This window comes from Callorhinchus milii, unplaced genomic scaffold (assembly GCF_018977255.1).
Source record: "Callorhinchus milii isolate IMCB2004 unplaced genomic scaffold, IMCB_Cmil_1.0 Scaffold2, whole genome shotgun sequence".
Taxonomy (NCBI): Eukaryota; Metazoa; Chordata; class Chondrichthyes; order Chimaeriformes; family Callorhinchidae; genus Callorhinchus; species Callorhinchus milii.
In genome coordinates this window covers 20,201,164-20,213,302 of record NW_024704743.1, presented here as the reverse complement: position 1 = coordinate 20,213,302, position 12,139 = coordinate 20,201,164, and the positions used below count along the sequence as shown (strand labels likewise).

At 38.7% G+C, this 12,139-nt stretch overlaps 1 protein-coding gene across 3 annotated transcripts in view; it reads right to left on the bottom strand.

Annotated features, from left to right (window-relative positions):
* The window catches only part of mllt10 (MLLT10 histone lysine methyltransferase DOT1L cofactor), a 98,405-nt gene that overhangs the window by 32,855 nt on the left and 53,411 nt on the right, over positions 1-12,139 (bottom strand). For all 3 annotated transcript variants that reach the window (XM_007889734.2, XM_007889735.2, XM_007889736.2), the window contains one exon: positions 8,819-8,994. In XM_007889734.2, coding sequence (XP_007887925.1) covers positions 8,819-8,994 — 176 coding nt within the window. The remainder of the gene's footprint in view (positions 1-8,818; positions 8,995-12,139) is intronic.

Sequence of the window (12,139 nt, the reverse complement as noted above, 5' to 3'; positions counted from 1 at the left end):
TGCTATACCCCAACACAAGCTCTAGTAGTAGGATACCTGGTGACATCACAAACCTTACAATATTGCCAAAAAGAAATTTTAATGGAGCTGTTGAGATAGGTGGCTACGATCATAGATTCTGGTAATTTTTAAAGTACACTTAAAAACATACATCTTTAATCTTAGTCCCAATTGTATGTATAACAGAATGCAATTAAGAAACATAAAAATTGCCACACCCCTATTAATACATCCAAAGTTGCTTATAAAATCATTTTCCAGTAAATTTAAATTCTGATATCTCATCATTTTAAAATTAGATCAGATACTGCATTTTAGAGTAAGAATAGATGCAAAAAAAGAACAATATCATCTCTTACAATTTTGAAAAGAAAAATAATCTAAATCGAGAGTAAACTTACAATTTTAGTAGCCATTATGTTAAAAACACAAATGGTAGAAGGTATTTTCCCCTCAGCCAGTGTCCCATGCAAGTTATGCACTAAGCAGGGTCTCCTGACAACCGGCCCCATTTCTTTCTGAGCACCCCACCAGCAGGGTTTTAATACTCAGCGTGTGATGAGAGATGAAACCAAGTGTGAACAACTTTCAGGTCCCATGAGCAGGATGGCTGTTGAAGCTGTCAGGTTCAATTGCATCATTGGACATTACTCAATGCCCCAAACTGCTCCCTAATTGTTAGGGGCTTAACATATTCAGACCCATTGTTTAGGCTAATGCTGAAATGCCCACAGAAGGACTTACATAAAGAAGGGGGAGGGTTTAGATTGTGGTAAACCATGACTGAACTTTCTTTCATTCATACTATGACACAAGGAAGGGCTGAACAACCAGATGCAATATGTAGCACAATGCACCTTAGATAATAGTTAATCAATATCCCACCCCCATTAACATAAAAGTGTGCAGAAACAGGACATTTTCTCTGAAATAATTATCTAAACCTTAATTTCCTTTCAAATACATAAAAAGGTTTAGGCGAGCAATAATAGAATGTCTCAAGTACATTCTAACCCAGAGAGATAATTGCATTGAGGATTAACAGTACAATTGGTGCAAACAAATTAATACAAACTAAAGAGTATTGCTACTGAAAAATAAATTGTTAAATTAAACTGCATTTATAGAACATTTGTGGCCATATATAGGGGAAATAAATCAGAGAGAGATTGATTATCAATGGAACCTCTACATTTTGTGGTCATGATATACTTTACAATCAGAAATGTTCTGATAAGAATAATTGAACAGAATGCAATATGTAGCACCTTCGATAATAGTTAATCAATACCCCACCCCATTAAGATAAATGTGCAGAAACATTTTCTCTGAAATAATTATCTAAACCCAATCTGATAAGAATAATTATCATCAGTTAGAATAATTTGATAAGAATATATTTTTTAAAAGTTCTATTTTCAGTCTCTATTTTTCTCACTTCATCTCCTGAAAATCTGGGGCACAGAACTCCACTTCAATAGCTGGCTCATGTGACTTTTCTCTTTGTGAAGCCTATAGGTTGTGATAGGTTCTGTAACTGTAGTGTTTTTCTCTTTTTGGGGGGGAGGGGGAAAATAATTACAGCGAAGCTATTCAACATCAAATTCCTGGATGAGCCTCAGCTTCCTGCAGCTCAATGTCAAGAAGACTGAAGCAATCTTGTTAGGTTCTTGCCAGCAGCACCTTTGCACATCTGGCTCAGTCTCCCACATCCTCCATAGCTGTTCACTGAGACTTAACCAGTCCGTAGGTAATGTTTGCATTCTTTTGATCCATATGTAAAACCCAACACTCACATGCAGCCCATTGCTCAGACTGCCATCTTCAACCTTGGGAACATTGCCCTCAACTCACTCCCACTACTGTAGAAACCATCAATAATGCCTCACTGCACTCACTGCCAACCTTCCCCATTCCATCTTCCATAAGTTCCAACGTATCCAAAATCTGCAGCTGAAATTCCACACAACACTATACCCTTCACAAAAAAACTCTACTCGTTTCTATACTTTGACAAGTTGACTACGATCCTTGTTCTTATTTTCAAATCTCTACAATCTTGGCTTTTCTACTAAAGAACTATAAATCTTCTCTTGCCCTTTACTCCATTCTTCTGATTCTAATCTAGTATCCACTTCTTGCATCCTTCCATCTCTCAATCAGTTGTCAAGCCTTCATCTGCCCTCCAGAATTCTTTCAAAAATCTCTTGTCTTGCTTCTCTCCTCCAGCTTTTAAAAGCCCTTTTGACAGTATCTTTGGTCAACATCCATTGTATTGGTAGACTCTGCAGCCACAATATAAAAGTGGCATTAGAGTTGGTATTTCACTGAGCAGTTTATGTTGCAAAATCTGATTATCTTGCAGCTTGTAACAAAGCCAACAAATTATGTAAGCCACCATTATTTACAATTTAATCAATTACATAATGGATTAATATTGAAGGAGCAATACCACTATAATAATATAAAATGCCAGGATTATCGTCCAATTCTATAAGTATCCCATGTTATTCTTCCCTTGAAGAGTTCTGTTGGCTTCAATAAATTCAGGGCTTGGGGTCGGCAAACAGAAACATAGAAACAGAAGTAGGCCATTCAGCCCCTCAAACCTGTTCTGTCATTCTATAAGATCATGGCTGATCTGTAGCTCAACTCCAATTACCCGCCCTTGCCCCATATCCCTTGAAACCTTGACCTAACAAATATCTAACGGTCAGCCTTGAAATGTGAATGGATTCAGTATCCACAGCTTTTTGGGGGAGAGAGATCCAGATTTCCAATACTCTTCGAGTGAAAACCTGCCTCCTGATTTCACTCCTAAATGGCTTAGAAATGGGAGTGGGGGGGGTGGCGTAAACTATAGTGAGCTATTGCCGTTGCTGCTTCCAGCCAGAGAACAAAATAAACTAAATTTTATACCCTATTTAGTCCCAGGATTTCAGCAATGTGTAACACGTTACCAAATAAAATTGCTTAGATAATAATCCTTGCTTTTGATACAGTGCCTTCAATATTCGGAGGCAGTTTCAAAGCTCTTCATAGTGAAGAGTGATGCTATAATCTACCGGAAACAAATGAGAAAACAACAAATACATTTTGGACTGGGATCTTCTGACCACCTATTCTATTTTTTGGTCAACCAGGTGTCTGACACATGTGGAAACATCATTATTTGATATCATTGGTTCCTTGCAATTGTTTGGAATCTCAGTCACCCTAAATTCAAGCAGACATTGAATGCATTGAAGAGGCTTCATTAAAGATGGGTAAGAATGATTTGGGGGCTAGGGCTCTAAAATTAGGCAAATGTTTCCGATGGAGATTAGAAACGGGATACAGGTCTTTAACACTGTTAATTATGTGAATGACATGGATAAGATATTTAACTTTGATTGTGATACTAAAGACTTGCATGAATTTAACCAGCTTTAATTGAAATTTCCCTCTAACAAAATATATGGGGTATATTCTTATCCAGGCAGTTAATGCAATAGAAGTTACAGCACAGGAAGCCATTGAATCCATGCTCGTGCACTTGAGCTGAATAATAATTATTATTATTATTATAGCTGAATACTCATCAAACTGGAGTCTTGTAGATTTGTGGTTCGAACACTTGCCTCGCAAGCAAGAGAACCTGGGTTTGATTCCCGGCCACGGCGAAATGTTGGGCAAGTTTCCTTACTCCAACAATAACAACAACCGTTCATTTATATAGCGCCCCTCAAGCAGGGTAGCATCCCAGAGTGCTCGACAGTGGTGAAGTACAACTCCAAGCCGGAGGGGGAGGTGACCGTAGGCAGGGTTGAAGAGGAAGGTCTCCACATGCCTCTGTTTACTTAGCAGTAAATAGGAACCCAGTCATTAGTCGATTGGCAGATTGATTTTCTGGGGGTGATAGCCCTTTTTTTAAAAAAAATTGGTCTGTCAATCCACGACTGTTTCTGGGATACTGTTGTGCGCAATTGGCTGCTGTGTTTCTCCCGCAAAACATACAGTCAATTCGCTTCACAGTATATTCTGAGAAGTGCTTTGAGATGTCTCAAAGACTTGATGGTGCTCCATATCAAATGCAAGGATTATTATTAGTAAATTCCCTGCTCTTTCTCTAAAGCAGTTTTATATTCTCTCTTCAAAAATGAATACAATTCATTTTTAAATGTAGTTTTTCAGCCTCAATAGTAACTTGTGACAACCATCCCACTTACTAACACTATAAATACTCTGTTTATTTGATATCGCCCCAACAACACTGAAACATCAAAACTTTTCACAATTGGAGAAATGCAAAGAATACCAGAATTTGGATCTCAATTGCTCCTATATCAGATTCCTTCTATAAATCTTTTAATCAATCCTTGCATTGGATATAGCATCTTAGGTCGGTCGACCAGACATCTGAAAATATATTTTATTTTGCTTTAACCACTCCGAGATGCCGCCCCACATGAAGGGTGTTATATAAATGGAAGCTGTTGTTGTTACACAAACATCAAATTATAACTTGCATTTTTATTGTCTTTGCCACAAAAAACATTTTAGCACTTCACAAAATAAAAATGGATTACAAGTGAAAGTGAAAATGAAAGTACTTAAGGAATTGCATCCAATACCAGGGTACTCGCTTATAAAAATATTATAAAGTTACAAGGCAAATAAATACAAAGCACTGAATGTAGTGACGGTGAATGAAACAAATCATTTTACCAGATTCATACTCAAGACTCCTGTATATATTTTCACACAAAATTTCTCTAGCTTCTGCACTAATAGCACCTAACATCTTCCCCCACAAAGAATTCCTATCCACACATCTGTTTCATATCTCTAATAACTGTCAAACGTTTTGGCCAAAATATAGTCACAGTATCCATGTTACAGTATATTCTGTGAAGCGCTTTTAGACATCTTGAAGACATGATAAAGCACTATATCAAATATAAGTATTATTATTATACTGTTTTATTGAACGTGCAATTGTTCAGTCCCTTCCCAATTGCATTTAATCAAATGCAAATATTTCCAGAATTTGGATCTTAATAACTCCTATATCAGATTCCTTTTACAAATCTTTTAATCAATCCTTGCATTTGATATAGTGTCTTATGTCATCCAGACATCTCAAAGGTTGCGGGCAGCATTGCCCACAATTTTTATTTGGGGGATTGTTGGCCAGAACACCAGGAGAAACTACGTATTGTTTACAAATAGTACCAAGAGATCTTTAACGTCTACCTGAACAGGCAGACGGGACCTGGGTTTTAACATCTCATCTGAAGCTGAGCACCTCCGACAATGTAACACCCCCAAGCAATGCACTGGAATGTTATCTTAGACCAGGGGGGTTTAACCTTTGCCTGTTGGGGGCCAGATTTGAGAAACATTCGGGGTCTACATAAGCAATATTTTATCCTGATTGGACAGTCCGTTGTCAGGCAAAACCCAAGTCCCTGATGACCATCACCAGATTGGCTTGGGGCCTTCGCATGGTCTGCGTTTGCTCGTTGGGATAATGAAATTGGAAATGGTTCAGAGGATGAAATCATCCCCCAGGCCACCAGTTGGACCACCCTGGCTTAGACTATGCAATTCCAAGTCCCGACATGGGGATTGAACCCACAACCTTCTGACTCAGAGGCAAAGCTACCAATGGTAGTAGTAAATCCCTAGATTTAATATACATGATGTTAATGAAATGGCAAAGGAATGGCTTGCTGCAAGTTCACATTTCAATTATTTTGATATTTATATAACATTTCAATTTTTATTAAATTGACACTATTAAAATGAAGACTCTACACCATCATTATTTAACCGCTCCAAGACCCTACCCTGCAGGAAGGGTTCTATGCGAATGAAAGTTTTTGTTGGTATTGCTCCAATTTCTTCCTTGGACTACAACATTTAGTTGACAAAATACATAATTAAACAATCAGGGACAAATAAATTTAAACCAATTCCAACTATCAGCCTCTCCAAAATGCTTTCTAAGGATACAATTTTCAGGTTATTTATTCTGTTCATAGTATTTTTTCCTACAGAAAGAGCCAAAATCTTAATACTCAAACTGACTGAATTAGTTAACATTTTGAGTTTCCAAACCCCGTTGGCTTTCCAAACTAGCTCTTTCGATCCATTTCATAAACAGAAATAAATATTGTGAAAATATTAAAGATAATCAGTTTTGCTACAGTTCTGTATTTTCCTTTGATACATTACATTTAATATCTATCAAGGACTAAAGTAGTTGCATAACTCGAGTACTTCATATGTTCCGCTTTAAACTTTAAGCCCCATGTTTAATCGATTTTGTGACAGTAAATACTGGATATTATATATATTTTGCCCATGCAATGAACATTTGCTTCCCAACACTGACCAAGATGAAATTGGAATGCAAGTAAAAACCTGACCATGCATCTGACAGCATGCCATCCACATTCAACACCATCAGTATTGTCTCTAGCAGCTAAATTGAAGTACTGCTACACTCAGTTCAATGAAGAGGTCAATGTGTTTCAGTTGCCTAGAGACTGATGGTTGCTACAGCAGCACAAGATAAGCCAAGCTAAACCAGCACCACATCAAGCTTTTACTGCAAGTCAAAGTGATGTGGCATCTCACAATGGCTGAAACTGCTTTAGTTATGTAGGTTCATTGTATAGAAAGAAACTGCTAAAGTAAAACAGAAAAAATGTACATTTCGACTGGAAGAAAATTTAGATTAAGTTTTTAACAACTATAGTTCTTTTGTTCTTTCAATCAAGTCACATGTTGTAAAAGAATTTTCCCTGCAGCTATAAATTCCTTTCACTCCCAGAAGAAAAGCATGACCATGAAGTGTAAGACATTTTTTGCTTCAATCTTTTGAGAACCTCACTTCAACAATCACACGAAAAACCAGACAATAAGCTGCATCATATTTATGTGCAGGCATTACTTAAAACTTTCTTTCATTAGCTTTATTTGCATCAATCGTTTTTGACAAGAAAATACCCATTATTAATTGAGTTTCTAATAATTTCATAGGTTATAAATTAAAGATTAAAAAAACTTTGGTCTCATACTCATGCCACTTTAAAAGCACACCTAATAATCAATAATGAATGTCTACCATTAAATAGGGATTACAAATACTTAGTGCCAAACTAAACAATTGAAAAATAGTGTGCCACTTAATGGGCTCCAAAAAGCTGCAATGGCAATATTACAGTTTTCTAGTATACTTAAAAGTAAGGCCTAAAATGCAAAAGGCTTTACTAATTTCTTTTTGAGGTAAATGGAACTGCTATGTGGGCAGCTTGGATTTCCAAATGTGAAGTTGTCCATTACTTAGTTAAAACTTAATTCATGATCAATATTATGTCACATCATTGAAACAAACCAAATTACATGGTTACTGATTATATATCCCCAATTTATTTCATACAATCATCAAAGTGCAAATCCCAACCAGATATTTTAGGTTTGTAAACTGATGAAATACACTTTTAATCAAACCTAATCAGCAAAACTGTGCATAAAGAGTATACATTGACTTCAGGTTGAAAGAAAAGTTTAACAGCAGCAACTTTCAATAGTATTTTCAACACAGCAGAATAAGTTACCAAAAATATTTTCAATCAATTTAGGCTTGCTTTAATTTATCATAGAACTGTACAGAACAAACACAATTTACATATTAAATACCTGTTGCTCGACGATCTGATAATCTTAAGAGTTATATGAGACATTTACTTAATAGTCAATTATCTCATTTTCAATTAGAAACTATAAATTCTGATTGTTTTTAGAAGGCCTGAACCAACGAGCGAAAGGGGCCGGTAGAGTGAGATATGAGCAGGTTGGAAATATATGGAGGGAGCTAGGGTATGAAGTGATTTGTGGACGAGTGTGAGAATTAGTTCTGCATCAATGCAGTATGGCAAGGCCTGGGGTGTTGTAGGGGTGCGGAGTTTGTTACAGATGAGGACATGGCTGTGGAGCCCCACAGGAGGGGGGCGGGGGCCTTTGGGAGAGAGGGGAGGCCCCAAAGGGGGGGAAGAGGAGGCCCCACAGAGAGAGGATGGGAGGGGGAGAAAGAGCTCACAGAGAAAGAGAGAGGGAGGGCGTAGGGGCCCAAAGAGAGAGAGACAAACACACATGCACTACAGAGAAAAAGAGGGAGAGAGGGGGAGGGAGAAGGTGGGGCAAAGAGAAAGAGGGACGGAGAAGGAAGGGAGAGACAGAGAGAGGTCGTAATGAGAGGGAGCCACAGAGAGAGCACAAGAGAGTGAGCGAAGGGGGTGAGAGAACCAAGAGCAAAAGGAGAAGGGGAGTCGGAGAGAGGGGGAGGGGAGTCAGGAGAGAAGAGGAGTGGATTCGGAGAGAGGAGGGGGAGGTGGGAAGTCGGAGGGGGGATGTGGGGGTCAGAGAATGGGGGAGAGAGTTGGAGGGGGAATAGAAAAAGTTGGAGATGAGAGAAGTCAGATATTATCCCCGAGCAGCACGTAAATATTAAAGAGGCAACAACACAGTGAGTGTTAACAGGCGATTTGGGAAGAAATTATAGATAAGACCAATTCCTGTTCTTGTCCAATCTTCACATCGGCTCATTTTCCAGAAGGGGGTGGGGTGCTCACTAAACAGCAGTGAGGAGCAAGAACTCTCTGCCCAATGTTTTTCTTTACATAGACTAAGACAGGGGTGGATGAGGGCAATTGTATCCCAACCGGGATCATCTAACTCAGTACAGAACATCTTAAAAAAATTCAAATGGCTTTCTCCTTGGCCATACCAAAGGTCCACTAAACCAATAGACCATGGTGAACTGTCTTACCTGGGTTGCAGTAACAGTAGTTGAAGCAGAAACAGTGGCTACTGGGGATGCATTCATCTGTTGTGAATGAGTTGTGTTCTGTGTTGGTAAAATAGAACCGGAAATGGGAGTGCTGCAGCTTGTCCCTGGTGCTGCATTCTGCAGTGAAACTGGCAATTCATTACTTGTATAAATTCCTGAGTAGAATAGAAAAATAGGTTGGATACATTTCAGTTTAAAATTCTGCACCAATGTACTGTCTTGCTCCTCTCAAGTATTCACTAAGTAAATGCACAATTGAAAGTTATTTAGATTCAAAATTCAGACACAAATCTTCATCTTCTTGAAAAAAATTAAGATAGATTCGGGGCAGCTTGGTTCAGTTGGCAGAACTTTCATCTCAGAGTCAAAAGATTGTGGGTTCAAGCCCACCTCTGCACTTTGAATTAATGTCTAAGCTGCCATTCCTAATACATTGCTGTCCTTCAGATGAGATGTTAAACAGAGGTCCGATATGCCTTTAAGAGAGATTAAAGATCTCTTAGCACTATTCAAAAAGAGAAAGGAGTTTCTCTCTGTGTCCTGGTCAACAATGCTCCAATAAAATTCCTGAGTATTTGGGGGCATTGCTGTACTCAAGTTGACTGCCACTTTAGCCAACACACAACAGTCTCTACACTTTACAGTAAATCCTGAGAGTACTTTGAGGCATCTTCCCAACGTGAAAAGTGCTAATATAAATTGGAAGTTTTTTTTATTAAACCTGCATAACAGCAATATATGTTTTTCATCACATGGAATTTTAACTGTGACATTTTCTTATCCGGTTTCAAGTTGCCCTTTGGTTGTTTTTCAGGCACCAAAGACCCGGCAGGCCCATGCTAGAACACCTAGTCTTGAATGTTTTCTGACTCTTCCTCCCGAACAGTACAAACAGGCGTTAAAAGATATTGAACAACAGGTCTTTGACAAGTGCAAAAATGTGAACACTGTAGATCTTACTGAAACCTAGGAAACACCAGCACACGTCCAAAGAGGGTACGTCTAAGGCCACGTGATGGATGAAGGAATTCCTTAACGATTTGAGTCTGAGCCAGAACTCAAACCCAGGGTCATTAATTCCAATGCCTACGCAAGCATTGATTAAGGTTGTCTCATTCAAGGCACTACAAGGCCTTCATTATGATCAAATAAACAAAGCCACTTGTCCCTCCCTCAAGAAGCACATTTCTTCTTGGGGGAAAAAAAGGAAGCAATCAAAATAAGAGTGAAGGGAATTTCGTTTCAAGGATAACTTTTAAGAAATCTAGAGTACAGTACCAAACTAACAAATATTTTATATTTGAGTTTGGTCCACAAAAGCAAATAGCTTTAGCACAAAAAAAATCTAGCTGAGTAAATATTTCTTACCCACAACATAATATGCACATAAGCACATAAATGCCGCAAATATTAAAATATAGTACTTAAGTATGAGCTTGCTTTCTTTTTGATGGGTTTTATCAACATTTGGTGCAATTCCAGGCAGCGCAATTCAAAGTCATACTCAACATAGTCTATTTTCACTGATTACAAGACTTGCTTCTCTGACTAATACTCCAAACTCTTGCAGTCAAATGATGAAAGGTTGCATTTGATGGCTAATCACTGGCACACGCTCCAGTGTAAATACCCATTACATAACCGCAAGAACCTCAGAATCTAAATTCTCAATGTTCTCGGCATCGTGGTCCGCCACTGAGAAGCACTCTGGGACACTACCTTGCGTTGTTGTTCTCATACAACCCCTACGGGCAGTTCGTATAATTCAACTGATGGCCTTTGTAATTATCAGCTGGCCAAGACAAGTGGCGGACCGGCCATTACAATCATCAATTGTTGTGGAAGGTCGAGATTTTAGAGCCTGCGGTTCTTGCAGCAGAAGCTCCTGTACATCATTAATACGCAGTGTAGCATTCGTTTATTTTTTTAAAAAAACACAAAATGCAAAATTTTTCAAAATCTGTTCGCAACCCTTTGGCGCATTCTAGCGACCTAATTTGGGGTCGTAACCCACGGGTTGAAAAAACCCTGCTCTAGATAAAATGACTCTTGGGAAAGCGGCTGAGTAGAAAGCAAAAGACACTGTTCCTCACGAGTCGGTTCTGCGCTCTTCAAATGATGGAGTTTAATTAAAGTTAATTAAAGTTTAATTAAAGGATTTTGAGAGTTAGTTTTATAGATTGACAATCCAAGTTAACACAGTACTTTTCTACAAAATGCTTCAGTAAAGGTTCCTCAAGTAAACCTCATCAAACCTAGTTTTCATGATTTAAAAACTGATTTTTTGTTTGGTCAGCTGGGTGTCTGGCACATGCTCAAACTCATCAAAATACTGAAGAGTACTCAAACCAGATTTCCACAGATGTAGGCCACCAATGCATGTAAATTTTCGTATGGATTGGAATGCACACTTTCTTCCTCGAGGGACGTACCCTGTTTACCTAATTTATTTTAAGGTCAGCCAAGGCCCAGGAGAAAACAACGTCTGTAAGGTTAACTGGAGTCAAAAGTAAAGCATTCCTGCCTCCATGTCCCCTCAAGTCCAGATGATGGGGCTGGTTGGCTAGACTGTCATCAGAGGTGCCTTGAGGTCCTTGGATAACCTGCCTGGTTTAGGAACCAGACACCCAAAGACCACCACAGAAGGTTGTCTTGATTCCGACATTCCTACAGGGTAGTCCTGTAGCTCAGTAGTTAGAGCACTTGCCTCTCAAACGAGAGACCTAGGTTCGATTCTCAGCAGGGCGAAATGTTGGGCAAGTTTCCTTACTCCAAACGCCTCTGTTTACCTAGCAGTAAGTAGGAACCCGGTTGTTAGTCAATTAGCAGACTGCTTTTCCAGGATAGTAACTCCTTCAAAAAAACATTGGTCACTTCAATCCCAGACTTTGTGGGACACTGCTGTGTGCAATTGGCTGCCATGTTTCGCCCACAAAAAAAAGTCAATCCACATTACAGTATATTCTGTGAAACACTTTGAGATGTCTCAAAGAGGTGATAAGGCGCTATATCAAATGCAAGGATTATTATTATTGCATTCCAACCAGGTCACCTTGGATGCCAGCTCAGCCCAAAGGAGATCCCACTAACCTCCTCTTCTCCCCCTTTCCCCCCATCCTTGTACTATCGATTCAATAATACACCCCTAAATTACTAAAGATTCAAAGCAAATGGCTTATCAAAACGTATTAAAAGCCCAGTTTCCTTGTGCTTTATATCATTTTGCTTTAAGTGTTATTCAAGTAAAGAAGGAAACAATGCTTTCTTGAGTTACCATATACTACATTAATACAAGACTAG